The 19317-nt window shown below is 47.8% G+C and overlaps 1 protein-coding gene across 3 annotated transcripts; it reads right to left on the minus strand.

Moving 5' to 3' along the window:
• Positions 1 to 6459: 6459 nt before the first annotated feature.
• NSUN4 (NOP2/Sun RNA methyltransferase 4) lies at positions 6460 to 18924 on the minus strand. Of its 3 annotated transcripts, none has more exons than XM_044671856.1 (6): positions 17995 to 18921; positions 15117 to 15493; positions 12097 to 12248; positions 10805 to 10956; positions 9615 to 9739; positions 6460 to 7146 (listed from the first exon to the last, which is right to left on the minus strand). In XM_044671856.1, exons 1-6 carry the CDS (start codon positions 18334 to 18336, stop codon positions 6870 to 6872), a joined length of 1425 nt encoding a protein of 474 aa, XP_044527791.1. In that variant the 5' UTR covers positions 18337 to 18921; the 3' UTR covers positions 6460 to 6869. The 3 variants fall into 3 exon arrangements, with proteins under 3 accessions (XP_044527791.1, XP_044527790.1, XP_044527792.1); XM_044671855.1 differs by having other exon boundaries at positions 12094 to 12248; positions 17995 to 18920; XM_044671857.1 differs by lacking the exon at positions 9615 to 9739 and having other exon boundaries at positions 6460 to 7025; positions 12094 to 12248; positions 17995 to 18924.
• Between the last annotated feature and the right edge of the window lie 393 nt (positions 18925 to 19317).

Genomic DNA, 19317 nt, shown 5'->3' on the forward strand with positions numbered 1-19317 from the left:
GTGTGTGTGTGTTTTAATTTGGAAGTACTCAATTTTGGCTGAATGTTGGAGCTGTTGAATTTGGAATTTCCCTCAAGTAGTATTCTGTTGTATTTTCACTTTACCCTCTGGTTCTAATATCTTTGTTAAGTTTCCTTTTATGATTTTTTAAACCCTTATCTTCCACCTTAGAATCAATACTATGTATTGGTATATGTAAAACTCAGTGGAATTGCTTGTTGGCTACGGGAGCAGGGTGGGAGGAGAGGAGGGAAAGAACATGAATCAGGGAACCATGGGAAAATGTTCTAAAATAAATAAACAAACAAACAAACAAAAAATACTATTTATTAGTTCCAAGGCAGAAGAGTGGTAAAAGTTCGGCAATGTAGGTTAAGTGACTTGCCCAGGGTCACACAGCTAGGCAGTTGATTCTTTTTTTAAAATACGATACCCAGGATTTGGTATGGTGATTTTCAAAGATGTAATTATTAAGTTATCTCTTTTAGTTCCTTTTCGCAGGGCAGTTGTTTATGATAGTAAATAGCTAATGTATTTTAATCGTTGAGGGTTTTGATTTTGTTCTAACATTTCTTGTTTTATTCTTGAATTAAATTTGTTATTGAGTTATTGAAATTATTTTATTGTTTCATTATTGTTATTGAACTATTTTCTACATTTTTGTTTTCAGGGTATCTAAGGTTTTCTACCTTCTGTTTATTCTCCCTCCCAGTATTCAAATGTCATTCTTTCTCTCATTTAAGCTTTTCCTCAATTTCTTTTTTCCACCATTGAGTCTATTCGTTATCAATCCAGATCTTTTTCATCTGGTTGTACTTGTTATTATTGTGGAATTATCTTCTGGAATTTCATCTTGTGATTCTTTTAACTCGTTTTATTTCTTCACTGTGTGACTTTTCTTGTTTACTCGTGCAAACTTGGTTCCTGAGCTGGCACTTTATGGCAGGGCCAGACTCTGCTCCCTCCTTCCATTTAAGGTGGAGTAGCTAAGCTGAGACTCTCACCCTTTCTGCGTCCCAGAGTGAGGCACTGCTGCAATGATATCAGGCTTTGCCCCTTTCAGCCTGAATGCCACTGAGCTGCCATAGTTCTGGAAGGACTAGACTGGTTTTGCCTCTCCTACTGCAATCTCTGCTTACAAAACTCCCTGGAGCTGGACCCAACCTAGGACTGGGCTCCACCGACAAAGTCCCTGGCTTTAGATTTACTTCCTGGCAGCCCTTAACATGGAAGTCAGGCTTGCCAAGGTTTTTTGCTGGGCACAACCCTAGAATAGTGGATCACAATGGCCTTGGCCTGTCTCTGATTTGGCAATCACACTGGATTGAGATCTTGTTCTTTGGGGGCCCCCCACCCCCAACCTGAAAATCCAAAGGTTCTGGCACTCAGTAGATGGTACATTGATGCTTATTCCCTTTCCCCTTTTGAAATAGTTGGATTCTGAAGGTACCATGCTCAGTTTTTTATCTGTTTGGAAGTAAGCAATTGGTTATTTCATCCTTGCAAATAGCTCAAAGGCATTCATTTAGCTTTCTCAGTTTCTCATCTCCTATCATATTTCAAAGATTCTACCCAATCCTCGTTTTCACTACAGAAATGCTTATCTATTCTAAGCTTCCTAATGCACTCCTGGATGGGCAGCTGTTTTCACTGATGTTAATTTTTGGTTTGGTGAATCTTTGTTTCATCTTCATAATTCCTGAGCTGGTTCTTGGGCAAGTTAATCTTGGCTGGAACTTTTCAAGTTGGCCATCTTTCTCATTAGTCTTTGTCTCCTTTTCAAAAAGGAAAAACAACAAAAACTCCATGTTTTATAATTGGGTCAGTTGAATTGTAGCACTTGAGGTCCTCCCCATTTCCAGGGCAATGAGGAAAATTGAAGGAATTGAGGGGATTAAGGAGGCAAATTCAGTGAACCACACTGACTCCATCTTGTGATTCAATTCTGGAGCTTGCTCAGCTCCCTCTCTATTCAATTATGGGCCAAGTCCAAATTCTGTCCTGGGAAAACACTTGATTCGATTGTGAGAATTAGGAGAAAACTTTATGGCACTGTTTGAATTTAGCCCTGCATAACTAGGAAACTAGACCTCGTGTTCCTGCTGTTTAGAGACCCTTCACCAAGAACTAGGTTATATTGACTAGAAATAGTCACATCCTAAGATTGATGCAAGGAATTTTCTCATCAGTGTACATCCCAAGCAACTCATGTCTTATCTGAAAACTGTTTGCATATTGATCAAGCAATTGTGGTTTCCATGTTTCTTTGATTGCTTACAGGTGGAAAGAGTAGGACACCCTTCTCTGAATTCAGGAAATTGCACCTATTCACTCTCCCTCTCCCAGTTTGGGGAAATCCCAAATCTTTCATCCATTTAAAACCCAGATTACCTAATGTTTGTTTCCCTTTAGCTAATTGGCCTCATTTGATTGTCTTTAATGTATAAAAGTCTGTCTCCCCCTGTGTTTGGCGTCCAGCACTAAGTTGAGGAATGGGCCTAGTCCCGATTTATTGGGCAATTGGCAAGGACTGCTTAATAAATGGAAATGGTTGAAGGACTGAACCATTGTTTCCTTAGTCATTTCAACTTTTTGGCTACCCCAAGTGCAAGGGACTCTACATATATTCTATATCCATTATAACTGTTCTGGTCAGTCTTGCTCATTAGAGATGGAGCTCCTTACAAAGATCATTTCATTCTTTGCATTTGTATCCTCAGGGCCTGGAACCACGTCTGGCACAGAAGAGTCTTCTAATGTTTGTTGACTGTTGACTTATCGGCTGTATTTATCTTTCATAGTTCCTCAAAAGGATGAGATTAGTACACAGCAGGGCCACTTAACGAGATGTCCTAATAAACAAAACATTTTCCCCATAACCTGGGCTATTCCCTCATGAATACCCAAAGCATCAATGGGAAAAGTGGATACATGTATGGAACAGCCAGCAAGAAGCACCAAAAGGTCCAAAAGGTCTGGGGGTCCTTCAGCTGTGGGCTCTGGGCAGATCCAAGGCAGTTGGTGGTTTGGGGGTTATGGGGGAAAGGAGAAACGAAGACCCCACCTTCCCCACACATTTTTTTCCTTTTTCTTTGTTTCAGAGCAGCATTGGATGAGCAGACATCATGAGCAATACTGGAGATCACATTTATCTTTCCTCTGAACCTTATTCTCCCTTTTCCAAACTTCCTTCTTTCTGTCAAAGGCATCATCATTATTGCACTAGACAAGATTCACAATTTCATTATCCTTGACTCCCCAATTCAAATGAAACCATTCTATTCAGTTACCGTCATGACCAGGTGCTGAATCTAACAGCCTTTTCTCAGGCTTTTTGGCCATTCTTCACCCTCTGACTTTGTCCATCACCCACTCAGTCCTGGGGTGTCAAAAATGTTTGGTCACCTACAAAAATTCTCACACTTGGACTTTTGTTTTTTTAAACCTTTACCTTCCATTTTTGAATCAATATTGGCTCCAAGGCAGAAGAGTGGTAAGGGCCAGGCAATGAGGGTCAAGTGACTTGCCCAGGGTCACACAGCTAGAAAGTGTCTTAAGATCACATTTGAACCCAGGACCTCTCATCTCTAGGCCTGGCTCTCAATCCACTGAGAAAACTAGTTGCCCCCCCACACAAAACAAACCTAGTTATTTGTTGCTGTTCCATTGTTCCAATCGAAATGACTCTTTGTGACCCATGTAAGTGTGGAATTGGAGTAAATCAAGGATCACTAAGCACTCATCTTGGAAAGGGCTGGACGCTGACCCCATGGAACTCTGAGAGAATTCTGTTTGGGAGGGGCCGGTGAAGGAGGGAGTTTGGCGAAAATTCTGAAGATTCTAAACTGCCAAAAACTCCTGAGAGGACATTCAAGTCTCAGGTGGGCTTGGGGTAGATGATGGTGGGTGGCTGGGAGGTTCTGGACAGGAATTTAGCTCTTCTGAACCTCAAATTCAGGGGTAACCTGGAGATTTCAACAGCAAAACCTTTCTGCCGACTTCATTGCCAACGAAGAAGAAACCAAGCGTTGTGCTCCATAATTGTCGTTAGTGCCCGGACTCCGGAGGGAGGGGGCACTTGGGGGCCCTTCCCTGATCCCTCTTATACCCCTTCATGGCAGTTATCCCCTTTTGTTAGATAGTGTTAAGTAAAGGATATGGGGGGGGGGGAGAGTGAGCTGCTGAGTCAAAGCTACAGAAGAAACCAGAGCTGATGTCTCGTGGGGTTGAGTGGATGGAGAAGTGATCCCTGCGTCCTCCTTCCTCACAAATCCTCAAACCTCCTTCACCCTGTTATCCTGCATTCCCTCATCCTTATAATAAATACAAGTTCATTAGTGGTAGTTTGGGGCTGTGACTCGGAGGGGAGGAAGGCTGATCTTGTGGCTGAGGGGAAGACGAATTCCAAACACCATCGTGAAGGGCAAAGCCACTAGAACTGAGGAGGGGGGAGGCTGGTCTCCATAGTGCTGGCTCTGAGGGTGGGATCTAACCCTGATCCCCAACACCTTCCTTCAACATCCCCTCTAAGGCTTTGCTAGTTTGGGAAGCTCATCGAGTTTATTCCCTCCTAGGTCTTCCCTGGAGAGTGGGGGAGTGACTAGCTGATGTGGCCCACTGAAAGCTATCAAGGGGGGAGTCCAGATACCCACTCATTTACCATCAATACTCACCCCCATACACCCAATATGAGGTTTCCATGGCAAAGATACTATTTCCTTCTCTAGTTCATTTGACATGTGAGGAAGCTGAGGCAAACAAGGTTAAGTGATGTGCCCAGGATCAAACAGCTAGTACTTATCTTGAGTCCAGATATGACCCCAGGAAGATGAATCTTCCCAAACCCAGGCCCAGTACTTTACCCACTGTGCCATGTAGTGGCTCCCCTCACACCTGTACTCATAAAAAAAAAAAAAAAAAAAAAAAAAAAAAAAAAAACTTGAGAGAAGACTTTTCTAAAGCATTTAAAAGTCTTTCACAGAAAGCGCCACTGCATTTGGAACCCATTTGTGAAAAATAGAAGTGCGATGTCATCCAATTAGCTTGCAAGAACACCTGATTGACATCATGGAAGCCCAAAACTTACTGGCCAAATTTAGTAGAAACTTGTATGTAGTTAGTCGACAATGGGGTTGAAAAACATGTTTCAAGATTTAGTAATCATGGTGCTTCCATTTGGCACTGATAACCATCAAAGGCAAAGAACAGCCAGAGCCACACCTCTGAACTGCTGGGAAAAGCGTTCAATCAGGATTAAACAGCAACAACCATCTAAAACATTCTAAATCTAAATCTAATTCACTGATGTTGCTCTCACTAAAAACATGGATGCTAATACCATTCTGGGGAGAACAAATGTCTATATTCTACTGGCGATCTATGTTCAAAATGTCCCTCTGAATAGGATGTGTGAACAAAGGTTGGGAGATTACTGAAGGGAAGAGAATCGGATTGGGTTTGGCTGGTCCTAGAGGCAGAAGGAAAATCTTCCCTAAAGCCCTGAGATGGACTAAGTTCCTCATTCTTGGAGGGGTCCCAGGCGCTGCTGGTGGGACAGTCCTGTTGAGGGAAGGTTATCGCTTGGAATTTATCTAGTCCTTACCTGAGGGGCTGCCAAGGCCAGGATCCAGGCCCGGCTGGGAGGAATGGAGAGAAGGAAACAGGGCTAGACCCCAATCTCCACCTAGCTCTAGCTGAACAGGGCAAGGTTTCCCTGGCAGGAGGGAAGTCTCCCCCCCTCCCCAAGTAGAATGGATTCATACCCAAGAAATAGACTCGGCCTTACAGGCTGAAGTAGATGGATTAAACATAAAAAAAGTGAAACCCAAACCTGTGGGAGGCCAATAAGAGAAACAGTCTCAAATAGATAAAAATCTGAGACTCCTCTTTTGACCCCTTTTAGGATCCACACCTTTTCTTATTGGAAAAACATTATAGCCTTATTGAAAAGCTTTAAGTTCCTAGCAAACCAGCAGGTACAGAGTTAACAATTTTTCTCCTTGATAATTAAGAAGCCTGAACTCTAAAAAATATATTACTTAGACAATCAAGGTCAGAACCAGACAAAGCTAGACAAGACTTTATCTGACCAGGTGCAATCCTGTAAATCAAGAGTACAATTTATTTAGGTTTTCTATGAAATATATTACTGCTCCCAAAATTAAACTCCTGCTAATTGGTGGTTGGAATTTGGCCTTTGACCCTGGACCTATCTCTCTACTTTTAAGACTCTAATGGGTTTTTGTATAATTTGTAACCCCTTTGCAGCTGTAATTCTTTCTCTGTGCTCTTTGTGTGAAATCAGTATATATTAACTCAAGACTCCATGGCAAGTTGGAGCAGTTAAAACTAACCGATAGTCTGACTGTTCTCAATGCTCTTTCTCTATACTATTTCAATCCAACGCCACTAAACGCCACTCAGTACCCCTGGAAATAAAGAGCTGGTTCTCTATATAAACCATATATAAATACATATATAAGTATGTATTTATTAAGCCCCCAGGCTTTAGGGAAACCAGGATTAAAGCCAGAGTCCTTGCCCTGAAGGGGCCTCCCTTCTGCTTCATTCTCCATTCAGGATGGGGTGATTGAACCCACATGCCACGTCCCCCCCAAACAGTAAGAAAAGCTTCTCATCTGGAGAAGTGGAGCCCACGGCCAGAAACCGCTGTGGTTCGGTCCCTATGCCAGGACAAGGAGGCCTTGCCCTTCCTCTGCTGCCACATCTTCAGTAGGGCCTGGGTGGGGGGATGAGGGGGATGAGTTCTTCCATTTCCTCTCACCAGTCACCCCCTTGGACAAGACACATCCATCTCTCCCAGGTCCACCCACAGGACATCCTGCAGGAGAAGGGGCTTGGGTGAGCTGCTAAGTGAGCCGACGCAGCCTGCAGAAGTACATGGGTCCGAAGTTGGCCCACAAGACAGGGAGAACCAGCTCCCCGATGCGGCAGGACGGGAAGAAGGAGAAGGTGTCCTGGAAGAGATGCCTGAAGTAGCTCAGCTCTTCCACCTGGACGTCGACCTGGTACTGATTGGCCAGAATGTCGATGGCCCCGCCGACCACATACTCGTTCTGCAGGTGGGAGAGGGTGCAGGTGGAATAGACGGCCACCCCTCCGGGCTTGGTAGCCAGGAGGCCAGCCCTGAAAGCAGAGAGGGAAAGGAAGAAGGCACAGATGAATGGCTGGTCCTGGCAGGGAGTCTTCACTAAAGCCACTGTCCCCAGGAAGTTCTCCTAGATTGATTCAAGACCTGGGGAGAGGCAGCGGGGTAGCTTAGTGGATTGAGAGTCAGGTCTAGAGATGGGAGGTCCTGGGTTCAAATATGACCTCAGACACTTCCCAGCTGTGTGACCCTGGGCAAGTCACTTGACCCCCATTGCCCACCCTTAACACTTCCATTGTTATAAAAGAAGAGAGTAATCTGGATGCTACCACTTTTAGGCTGGTTATTAGTAGTGGTAATCTGAGATATTAATCTGAGGAAGCTGTGGTTTGGTTCCCCTAATGGCTGGTGCAGGGACACCCGAGTCCTGCCACCCAGCTGGAGGTTATAGTAACTGCCCTTCTTGATAACAGTGCCCAGGCAGGATCCCTAAAGGTCAGTGGATGGGTAACCCTTTCAGGTCCCACCTGGGGTTGATTGATTATTGGTATTGGGCTCTATCAGCCTTGGATAACGTTCATCTGACTGTGTTGCTCCCTCCCCAGAGTGGTGATGGAATAACTAACTACTCCAGGAAGGTACTTCATCACTTTATCTATGTTGGTTAACAAGGGAAAGGAATGATCAGGAAGGGGTTGGGAATCTGTGACCTTATCACTAAATCTATGACAATAATCCCTCAGGACTGTAGGCTGCTCAGTAATGCTGGGCTCTTGTTCTTCACCTCCTCTGGCTCAGCCTGGCCACAGCCAAACCAGAGTAAGCAAACTGTTTGGATGATGCAAATATTGACGATGGTTTCTCTCAGCTTCTTACTGCTAGTTGTCTGCCAGTTCTACAGCCTTCAGGAAATTCCACCCTTTACTACCCTCTTCTTCTTCTCCTACCCACTTCCCAGATCCCTGCCGGGCCCCGGGATACCTAAATATCTAGGGATTCCGAGAGAATCAGAGGATCCACGGTCAATCACTGTTCAAGATCAAATGTCCAAGGCAAGAGTTTAGGCAAAGCTCAGCCAAAGCAAAGCCAAGGTCCCAAAAGACAAGGGGTCTTGTCAGGGGGCTGCCAGGGTAGTTATCCTTTTCTGCCCAACTGCCTTTCCTCCTGCCCTCATGGCCTCCGGGAACATTCCAATGTCCAACTGTCTTCACCTGTCAATCAAGGTGAGACTCTCGGCTCCCAGAGTTTGAATATGACACCACCAAGGTGCCAATACACAGAAGTTAAGGGTTTAAAAAACAAAACAAAAGACCTGGCGAGAGCTGTGGCATCTCCCAAACCCAATGCAATCTCTCACCAACTCTGGCCAGGGTAGACAGAGCTCGCTGCTGGCTGAGTGCCTGGGGGTGGAGGCAGGGACACAGTCTATGTGGGCAGAGCTTGTCAGGAGGGCCCCATCCCTGGTCTTGGTTAACATCAATCAGTTGGAAAGTCCAGGGTTCAGCCAAAGCTGTCCCCTCCTGCCCCCATCCCTTGGCCACCAGCCCTGCTGGGACCTTGTCACCTCTGGCCTAGACTCTACTGTGCAGCTTCCTAACCATTTCAGGATTTTCCTCCTTTTAACCTGTCACCTTCCATCTTAGAATCATTGTCCTAAGTCCCACAGGCCAGAAGAGTGGTCATGGGGGTTAAGTGACTTGCCCAGGGTCACACAACTAGGATGTGTCTGAGGCCAGACTCGAACTCAGGACCTCCCAATTCCAGGCCCAGCTTGTATCGATTGAGCCATGCAGCTGCCCCATCCCCTTTACTCTTTATGCTGCTGCCAAAATAATCCTGCTAAGGCCCGAGTGTAGCCACGTCCCCCCTGCTTGGAAATGTGCACTGACTCCCTGCTGCCTACTGGATAAAATACAAACTCAGCCCAGCATTCAAAGCCCCTGCAATCTGGCTCCATCACACCAAGGTACATTTTACCCCTTCAGGGCAAACTGGGAATGTGTAGGCAGGAGGCCTGGTACCCTTGTGTCCAAAGTACAAGGAGCACTAAAAGGGAATCTTGTCTTCTTTGTCCTTTCCCCAGGAAGAGGAAGGAGCAGTGGCTGCCCAATTCCAGGCTCTGACCCAGCCTACAGACCGGCCTCCTCACATGCCCCATTGCTGGGGGCAGAGAAAGCAAGTTCATACAGGATGGAAACCTGGCTTGTTTCAGGCCTGACTGGGTCCAGAGAGCCCCTGAGAACCCAGCTGGGGCCTGAGGAGTATGAAGAACCCAATCCCTACACAGGATTCCATCTTTCCAGTTTGTACTGCCCAAGTCCTTGGCCTGGAACCAACGGCCACACTGACCACAGCTTCAAAGAAGGCCAATTCTGACAGTGTGAGCACTCCAGGGGCCTCGCTGCTGGGCACCTGCTGTCTCCCTCTGGGATCGCCAAGTCTGTCTGCTGCTTCCTGCTCACACCGAAGTGGCTCCTTGTGCCTCCCCCCTCCCCCCCCAACTTACACCAGGAGCTGCACCTGCAGCATGGGCATCATCTGGCGTTCCACCTTCCGTGAGCGCTTGAAGATGTTGTTGTCTTCCTCCAGGACAGAGTGCCGGTCGGCAGTGCAAGGCACATCCACCAGTACCTGCTCGTTGGGGGGAGGAAAGGAAGGCCTCAGAGAAGGCCCAACTGCCTCCCAAGTTCGGCCACCCCCAACAAGGGGTGATCACAAAAGAAGGCAGAGGCTGGTAGGTGGCTCAAAGAGAAACTCTGGGCAAGTCATTTCACCTATTTGCCTTAGTTTCCTCATCTGTAAAATGGGGACAATCACTGTAAGGCTCCTCAATATTTCTTTCCTGATTTCCCTCTCTTCCTCCTTTCTTATTCTTTCCCTCTTTCCTTCCTCCCTCCCTTAAGTGCTAATTAAAACAAGATGGCAAAAGATGGAAATAGTTGGTGTTGCAGGATGTGTGAAGATGAGCCCGCTGATTCCTGGTTGGTAGAGCTTTGGCTTGGTACAGTTACTCTGGAAAACAATTTGGAATCATGCAAAGAAAATGGCCTGAGAGCCTGCTGCCAAGCATCTATCAGAAGGAGATCAGGGACAAAAGAGAGGAATGGAGAGCATTTCTACAGTGCTTTAAGGTTTGGAAAGTGCTTTATCTACATTATCTTATTTGATCCTAGGAGGTTAGTGCAGTTATTATCCCCTATTTTATGGAAAAAGACAGCAAATGACTTGCCTAGGATCACATACCTAGCAAGGGTCTGAGACTAGATTTGAACTCTGGTCTCTCTGATTCCAAGCCTAGCATCCTGGCCACTTTCTAGCTATGTGCCTGTCAGTCAGATGTGTATGGATCCAATTCCATTTAACCCACCATGCTTTTATTAAGTGTTTGGTATGTACAGAGCCTTCACTCCTCTCCTTCCCTTCCCAGTGCAATAAATGATCACCCACATAGACATCTGGCACAGTCGAATGACTAGTACAGAACACTGTGGGGCCAGGCAAAGGTTCTAGGTCATTCTGCAGAGTGTTCTTCCCTGGACAGTGCAGGGGTTCTAGACCGAGGCCAGTTAATGCAGATATGCAGGGTGAGCTCAAAGGCTCTGGTAGGGCTGGGGTTCTGAGGCGATTCACACTCATTTAAGGAGTCCCTGGCTGGGACAGCTGGGACTCCTGACCTTGCATTCCCGCATCACTCACCCGGTCATAAGTGCTCCTCTCCAGGTCTCCCCACTTCCTGCCATCCTGGGACGTGACCCGCACCTGGCTCCCATCCTGGGGTACATAACTGTGAAGAACCTGCTTCAGCCTCCTGGTTCGAGAGCCAGAGATGTCATTAGCTGCCAGGTGGCCTGGGGGAAGGAGAGGGAAAGGGGAACCTGGTGAGAAGAATCTGGCCAGGCACGGCCTCCCTCAGCACAGAGCCAGATACTCAGGCTCTGCAGGGAGACCTCTGCTTCCAGGAAGGGCCTGTTCCACTCTGGGACAGTTCTAATAGGTAGAGAAATTCCTCCCAATGTCAAGCCTAATGTGCCAGAACCCTCCATTCCCTCTTACCCTTCTACTCTCACTTCTGCTTTCTGGGGCCAAGCAGAACAAGGCTAACACTCCTTTCCCATAAACCCCCCGAGGCTCCTCTCCCATAGTTCATTCAAGCACTCTGCAAGGACACGGACTCTTCTCTAGCACTCCAGGCCTGGCTGGCCAGAACTCCTGCTGGCCCCTATCCATCAACAACTCTATACAAAAGCGCCCACATGTGGGAGTCCAAGCCCTGCAGGGGCAATGCCTGTGCACTGAAGGGAGGAGTCACAGACATCCTGAATCCTCTTTTTCCTCTGGCACCAAATGTGGAGAAAGAAATGTGGTCAGGAAGCCCTGGGATGGCTGACTAAGTGGGAAGGAAGAATCTGACCCTCCCTCTGGGCCTCAATTTCCTCCACTGTAAAATGAGGCAAATGGGCAAAATCATCATGACAACTGACAAGCTTTAAGGTCTGGAAAGTACTTTACAAACATGACTTCCTTGAAGCCTCATAGCTAGTGTGATCACTACATAAGGCCTCCAATCTCTAAATCACAAAGAAGTAAACAGGTTCTTTAGGACTAGCTAGTAAATGCTGAGGCAAAATTTGCACTCGTGTCTTCCTGGCTTCATTCAGAGGTCTTTCTCCCATACAGGGCTGCCTCTGGTCATTACTGAGGTTCCAGGCAACTTTAAGAACGTCTGACCCCATCACCCACAATGTCCTTCTGAGTCTCCTGACCCCCAGGGAACATCTATCTCTTCCCTGCTCTGGGGAACAGTGCAGTTGATCTGAAGCCCAAGGCTTCTTTCTCACTGATTTTTCCCAGAAAAAAGAAAATGAGTCACAGGAAGAAAGAGCAAGGAAGGAAGCCATCTGCTCCCCACATTCCCCACTGTAACCCTGACATCCTGAGGTAAGCGCGGAACAAAGAGAACTCTACCTGCCTGTGTCTTTACTTACGGCAGCAGCCAGTCAGGAGCAATGCCAGAGTTTTCCCACCAGGCCCAGCACACAGGTCAAGGACAGTGTCACCAGGCTGCACCCCCAGAGCCAAGACAGGCAGCAAAGAGGAAGCATCCATGAGGTAGTAGTCGAGGACGCCCAGGCTGCTTACCCTGGAAGACAGAACCAAAGGGCTTCAAGGGCAGGAATGCCCAGAGAAGACCAAGACCCACAGCCACCGGCTCTGCTCAGGGGAAAACTACTCTTTGGACATGGGCAGTGTGCTAGCCTTGCTCGATTAAACACACAGGACTTTTGTCAGTGGCCTGAGAAAGGGTGAAGACAGCTGGGCTTACCCACCCCAGAGGCAGAGACAAAGGAATGGGCAGTCTATGATGGGCAGAAAATTCTCTCTCTCTGCTGCAGAGGGATTTCCATTCAGGGACAGTCTGGACAAATCCTAGGATCACCTGAGACTTGTAAGTTAAGTTCTCTGGGCCAAGGCTGACAGCTATGCCTGGCTTCTACAGATGGACACCTAAAGACAGCAGGACATACCAAGCCTAGGATTGAAGGCTCCCTTCCTGCTTTGGGGGCCAGGAAGCATACATTCTCTGTCACTTGGGACTAAAGAGATGCCTGTGTGTGACATGCTGACCTTAAGTGCTGATCTCTGGAGCAGGGACCACCAGACTTGGGCCCTGGACACTGCCAAGAGGCTCAGGGGACCTCAGGACGGGCCACAAATGTCTCAAACCTTCAAAATACTCTGAACTGACACAGAGATAAAGGCTCAGAAAGGCTCATATCATTATCAGAGGATGCCAGGGCTCTCGGCTGATTCTCAATTAAAGTTTTCCACAGCAAGAATCTAAGGTCAAAACTTCAGTGATTAGTAAACAGAGGCCTTCTCAGCCTGGAAGCCTTCCCACAGCTTCCCATACATCCTTTGTGGAGAAAACATCTCAAGACACTCCTATTCCTGAAGCAGCTCTCAGCCATACCTCTCCTTCTCTCTAGATGTTGGCTCAACACCTTGGCCAGCATGTCTCCTGAGGCATGCACACCAGGCCAATATCCACAGTCCTTTCATGTTATGTATAATTCTGATTCTTTAGAGCCCAAAGCAACCTCCAATCAAGAGCCATATGATAGGGGGCTAAGAAGGCATGGCTTCCTTGGTGAGAATGGCCTGGGAGTCTCCTAAATGCAGCTCTCCTTCCTATCCTCCTGTTCAGTTCTGGGCTGCACCCTTCAGTGGCATCTGCTCAGGCCTATGGCCTGCTCCTGGGACTGCTCACCTGCCTATCCAGACAACATGCACCACTGATCTTCTTTGGTCAGCCGAGGAGAAGCTCCAAGGCTGAACTCTTTCACACAGTTATAAATCTCACTGAGGAGACTGCAAAGTTCTAGGCTTGATACTATCAGTATGTCATTCCCCCAACAGGAGCATCTGGGGGACCCCTACCCTCCACAGGTTGAGATCTTGCCTCCACTGGCATTCTGCTCTGGGTCTTCTCTATCCCAGCAGCAAACGATGTTGGCAAGCATTTATCTGCCTGCTTTGACCCCAATGTGACAATTTCTGGACCAAGTCGACTCAATTGTTAAATATGTCCCAGGACTTAAGGCAGCATTTTATTCCAGGGGACTAAAAGCTTATTCATATTCCACAAGCATCCCAGTTTGCTCCTGGCTCTTCAGTGCTGTGGGGAGTGAAGGAATGCTCAGTCTGCTGATCATGAATAAAAAGCACCAGAGACACAAACAGAAGATAGTCCCTGCCCTCAAGGAGCTTCCATTCTAGTGGGGAGATGCCTCCTGGGAAAGGTTTTAGCTGCAAATCAGATTGGAAGGCCTGATATTCCCTAGGGTGGAATAGTAAAACAGACGGTAATATGTCTTCTTTTCTGTTATTTTCCCTGATAAAATCCTCTCCATTTCTGATGCCAAGTCATCTGGTAGAGCCCAGACTGGAGCATTCTATTCTAGGTCTTCAGCAGCTGTGGCTGCAGGCCCTGCAGGAGCAATCCCAGAGAGAATGGCAGGGGACACTGGGCTGGAAGCATGGCCCCTCCCCAGGCCCTCAGATCTTGAGCTACTTAACTGAGGTCAAAGAGGAGGTAGTGGCTTGACCTGCCTGGCCTATGCTGCTTCTTGTCTCTTCCTCAGGGGGCCTTGCTGCTTCAGTCAGGCTGATGATCATCTGTGAATGCCTGCCTGTCTGCCTCACACTTGTAGGTCACCCTTTGGAACCTTAAAAGGTTCTGAGATGAAAATAGTGGCAGGGGACTGACAGGTTAGCTATGATGTGTCGTACTTGGAATCCTCTGAGCATCTTCAGGAACCCTGGTGGGTTCTCAGGAGTATAAGCCTCAGGCTCAACACTGGGGGAGGTGGGGGAAGGTGGAGCCTTAAGCTGAGAATGTGGGGAGCATATTCCAGAGCTGGTCTCCCAAAGGAGCTCAGGGCAGTGGCAAGATCAAGGGAATATTAAGCATCAGAGGACCTGATTTTGAATGCCAGCTCTGCCACTGCCTACCTATGGGGCCTTAAGCAAGTCATTCCCTGTCTGGGTCTCAAGTTTCTAAACAAAAAAAAAAAACCAAGGGGCTGAACCAAACAGTGGCTGCGATCTCTTCCAGCTGAGTCCCACACCGCAATAATGTCCTCTCTGTTGCTTTTTTGGGCAGTAACACAAGTCACATTCTGCTTTTCAGCATTTTTTCCTCTTTCAGAATCCTTGGGAATTAACCTAGCAGTTCCCCAGTGGAACTCTCTCCTCTGGGCCCTGGTGCAGCCCCAGTTCTCAGCATCTATTTGACACCTTTTTCCCTCCATGATAGCACAGTGAAGGATTGAGGGAGTAGGGGGGCATTAGAGGCTACAAGGCACCTTCCCTCTCCCAGCCTTAATTTTCTGAACTGTAAATGGAGGCAAAGAGTACCTCTTTCCCCTCCCAGAGCTATTAGGAGACCATGGCTCTGAAGCCCTCACCCCTGCCTTCCCCACCTCAGGGCACCTGACAAATGTCCTACCTGGCTGGATAGAAGCGGCTGATATCCCCTTTGGTAAATGTGTAGCAGCGCAGGTTAGGGCTGTAGGGCCAGGGGGCTCCTGGGGAGGGGGGTGTCTCAAGCTCTGGAGGAAGGGCTGGAGTACTGGGCTCTTCAGGAAAGGCCTTCTCCCACATTCTTCTCTGTGCCTCCAAAACAAAATCTTTGGCCTTGAGCTGCTCTAACTCATAGGTGGTTTTGTCCCAAGTGGAGAAATTATTGATGAGGGCTCCATACTTCTGCTCTGAGAGGAGGCTGACCCGGATGGAAGGCCACAAGTCTCCAAATTGTACCTTGTAGTTCATGTCAAAATTCTGTAGGGCCAGTCGGATGGAGGAGAACTTTGGCTCTGTGGAGGCCTGCAAGGGTGAGAGTCTGATGTGGGAGAGTTTGGAAGTAAAACCCTGGGTTTGGGATGGGTACCCTTGTCAAGAATGACAGACTCCAATAATTAGCTTAAAAATAAAAGAGAAATTTATTAAACTGAATGTAAGCTGAATGGCCAGGAGACAGGTGCAAAAGTAGACATTACTTCCCAGGAGGGATGGGTTCTGGGTTTCTTACGCCCTTTAGACAACAGGGGTTACATGACCAGAGATGAGATGGGCTGATGTTACTACATAATCAAAAGTGGGGTGATGTTTGCCACCTATGGCATGATGTTTTGTGTCTTGAAGACATAAAGGGTGACCAGAGTAGTTTAGGGGATGATTAGATGTCTTATGTAACCTGAAGCTCATCAGAGTAGAACAGGAATTTCCTGAGTCCCTTTCGACCTGGAAAAGTTCTGGAGTTTGGGGTATCTAGAGGAAACCCTGGGTCCCATGCCAAGTCCTCAAGTTCTTTCTGCAGGTCTCTTGGGGCCTGCTCATGCTTGCCTCACAATTTCCATACACATCAATCACATATTGTTGCATTTTGCCATTTCTGCTAAATTCTAATCCCCATAAGTGAAGCAAATTAAGAAATTTAAATTCAACTCAACCAGCATTTTTGACCCCTTAATAAAGCATAACTGTAGAAATACCCAGGCTATGTGATCTTAGGCAAAAACCTCTTGGTGGTCCAAGACAGTAAGAGTCAAAGAAGGTGCTAAGTCACAGTGGGAGTTCCTCAGACCAGTGAAAACTCTTAGCCTTGGGCCCCTGTGCCCTTACTTTGCCATGTAAAAGGGAATTCTTGGTCCTCTTTGAGTTCACACTTGTGAAAAGGGAATCCTTTGTTCTCTTTGCCTAATTAGAGTTAACACTTTGGTTGGCAATAACTTTGAATCAACACAAGCTTGAACTAGGTGGGAGAAGCTTGAAAACCACTTAGTGAATTCACACCTTACTTGATGCTAGGTGAGCAGCCAGCAAGATACTTGGAGAGCTCCACCTTTTTCCCCAAACTCAAACACCCAGAAACTTAAAGAGTTCACACATTTAGAAAGGTATGAATCCAAAGGTGACATCTCAGACAATTTGGAAACTGTGATTGGCCTCAATGAAAAGGGGCAGGGACAGGAAACCACCATAAAAGCCATGAAAATCCCTGAGCAGGCAGTCTGGTGAAGGAGGCCAGTAGAGTGAACAAGAAGAGAGTTACTCCAAAGAGGAGAGAGTGAACTCCAAGAAGAGAGTCACTCCAAGAAGGAAGTCAGCTTCAAGAAGGTCGGCTCAAAGAAGAAAGTAGGCCTCAGAAGTCACCTTCAGTTCCAGCCACTGTCTTGGGTGAGTGGATAGCTGATTTTCCCTTCCTGTCTTCTGGAGATAGTTTAATTCTGATTGAAGGTTAACAAGTCCTGAACTAGAACAATATTTAGTTAGATGGGTTAATGGCTTTCCTACCCTTTTGTACTTTCACTCTTTCTATCTCTTTTATAAATAAGAGATTTATAATTTTCATATATTTAGCCAAACCATTAATTTTAACACTTACAGCCATAAGCCCAGCTCTCATCATTCAGGTTCCCACTCCCCATCTTGCCTGGGAGTAACCCCCTTTGTGCCATGTGCCCCAATTAAAAGGTAAGCTCCTAGACATCAGGGACTATTTGGTTTACTTCTAACTGTATCACTAGCACACAGGTAGTGTTAATAGAAACTCATTTCCTTAACTTAAACTAGTCTTTGTCCTCGAGATGGGTAGCAAAACTGTTCTGATGGGGGCATGCCTCCTAGGAATGGTTTCTGCCCCTTTATAGTGGATTCACTCTGTAAGTAGTGAGGGAAGAAGGAAGGGTGGATGGGGCTTGATGGGCATCACAGGCCCTTGTGTTTACCTGGCTGTGCCTTCTGTCACTGAGGCACAGATAAAGCTCCCAGACTAACGGGGAGACATCAGGTAAGGGCCCATGGCTCGGCCAGGACACCCTGGGAATGAGGGACTGGGGCTCGTAGGAAGCAGAGATGAGAAGGGGGCGCACTCCAGGCTGGGACAGCCAGACCGCAAGCTTTGGAGGCGGGGAGGAGGGGATGCGGGAGAGAGGACACGAAAGGCTTTAAACTTAGAGCAGAGAATGTTGCGCGTGTCCCTGGATGTGAAAGAGGCCTAAACCCTCCTCCCACCTGCCTCCAGCCAGGAACACGGCCCACTCTGGGGCAGCGCAAGCGGTCACTGTGGGTCAGCAGCCAGCGTGCTGGCTCTTCCAAGGCACCCGAGGGCTAGAGAGCTCAGTGAACTCATCATCCAAAGAATAGAGACAAAGAAGCCCACACTCGCTGGGCAAATTGATCTGGGCGCATGCGCATTTCTCCCCCCACGGGTCCCAGACTAGGCGCAGGCGCAGACGTATCTTCCAATCCCCGCCTCCACTCGCGCCCGTCCTCTCCTCCCACACTGTCCCCCAGGGACTCTTCCGGCAGGGTCCGCCACTCACCCATTTTTTCTTATGCCGTAGCCTCCGTAGAACTAGTCCAGGTCCGGACCGCCTCAGCAGCCGGCGAACCCCAGCCATAATGCGCAAGGATGCCTCCATGTTGGCCGTACGTGCGCACGTCTTCGGGTCCGTCGACGTCCGCTTCCGGCGGGGTGCGGTATTTGCTGTGAAGGGTTCCGAATTGGCGGAGGCCCCGGCCCGGGAGCGAGGGCTTTTATCAAGATGGCGGCCACCGCACCGGAAGTCAGGGCGCCATGAGGCAGGATCCCGCCCCAAGTAACGCGATAGCGTGGTAACTAGGGAACGGGGGTGGGATGGGGAGTGAGTCTTAAGCGATGACATCAGGGCTTTGGACAAAGGCGCCGCCGCCCGTTGGCTGCCAGGTTCTTCTCACGCCCGCCCATCCTCCAGCCCTTTCGTTCGTTGGCCTCTGTAGCGCTGCCCTACGGAGCCCTGGGAGGCAGGAGCTGGAATTGATCCCATTTCACAGAAGAGCAAACTGACCCAGAGGGAGAGGTGGCGTTTAAGGCTTCCTGATTCATTGTTAATTAAAACTCTGGGATGCTTGAATTGTTGGCAAAATCTAATTAAATTCTATAACAGTAGAAGATAGGGCTGGTCCAGATACTCCAGTTCAGATTCCACTTCACATTCTCTAGTGTGACCCTGGGCAAGTTGCTTGCTGTCATGCCTCAGTTTGCTCATCTGCAAAATGGGGCTAACAGAGCACCTATCCTGAGGAGTATGTTGTGAGGATCAAGGGAGGTAAGCACAAACCAGTACACAGGCCACTGTTCGCTCCATATAAGTGTTAAAATAAAAAAGGATCTGTTTGTAAAGTACCTGGCACATGGTAGGTGCTTAATAAATGCTCCCTTCCATCCTGCCTGCCTCCTTAGCATTCTGTGCATGGTGGCACAGTTCCTAATTCCTAAGGGTTCAATAGTTAAATAGTTAAAGCCTGGCCTCCTGCAAAGTAAGGGAAGTGAATATGCATTTTAGTGCCTACTGTGGGCCAGGCAGTTATTATCCCCATTTTACAGATGAGAAAACTGAGGCAGACAGGTAAAGTGCCATGTCCAGAGAATTATTTGGGAGGCAGGATTCCTACCCAGGTCTTCCTGGCTCCCAAGACCAGCTCTAACCACTGAGCAACACAAAGGGAAGAGTTGATGACTCCCAAGGCTATTAGCCCCAGTAACTGAGATGATGACACTCTAAAGACTCATGGTTTGGGTAAGAGCTTAGCAGCAGAGGAAAAGAGGGTCCAAGAAGGAGGAAGGAGGCAAGCTGAGGTGGGGCTGCCCAACAGCACCTGGACTC

Source organism: Gracilinanus agilis, chromosome 4, assembly GCF_016433145.1.
Source record: "Gracilinanus agilis isolate LMUSP501 chromosome 4, AgileGrace, whole genome shotgun sequence".
Classification (NCBI taxonomy): domain Eukaryota; kingdom Metazoa; phylum Chordata; class Mammalia; order Didelphimorphia; family Didelphidae; genus Gracilinanus; species Gracilinanus agilis.

Coding starts and splice junctions, on each gene's coding strand:
- NSUN4 (XM_044671855.1), bottom strand. CDS start 18,336: ATGTCATCGCTTAAGACTCACTCCCCATCCCACCCCCGTTCCCTAGTT. Junction 12,249..15,116: donor AGCCGCTTCTATCCAGCCAG/GTAGGACATTTG, acceptor TCTGTCTTCCAG/GGTAAGCAGCCTGGGCGTCC. Junction 9,740..10,804: donor AGAGGAGCACTTATGACCGG/GTGAGTGATGCG, acceptor CCCAACGAGCAG/GTACTGGTGGATGTGCCTTG.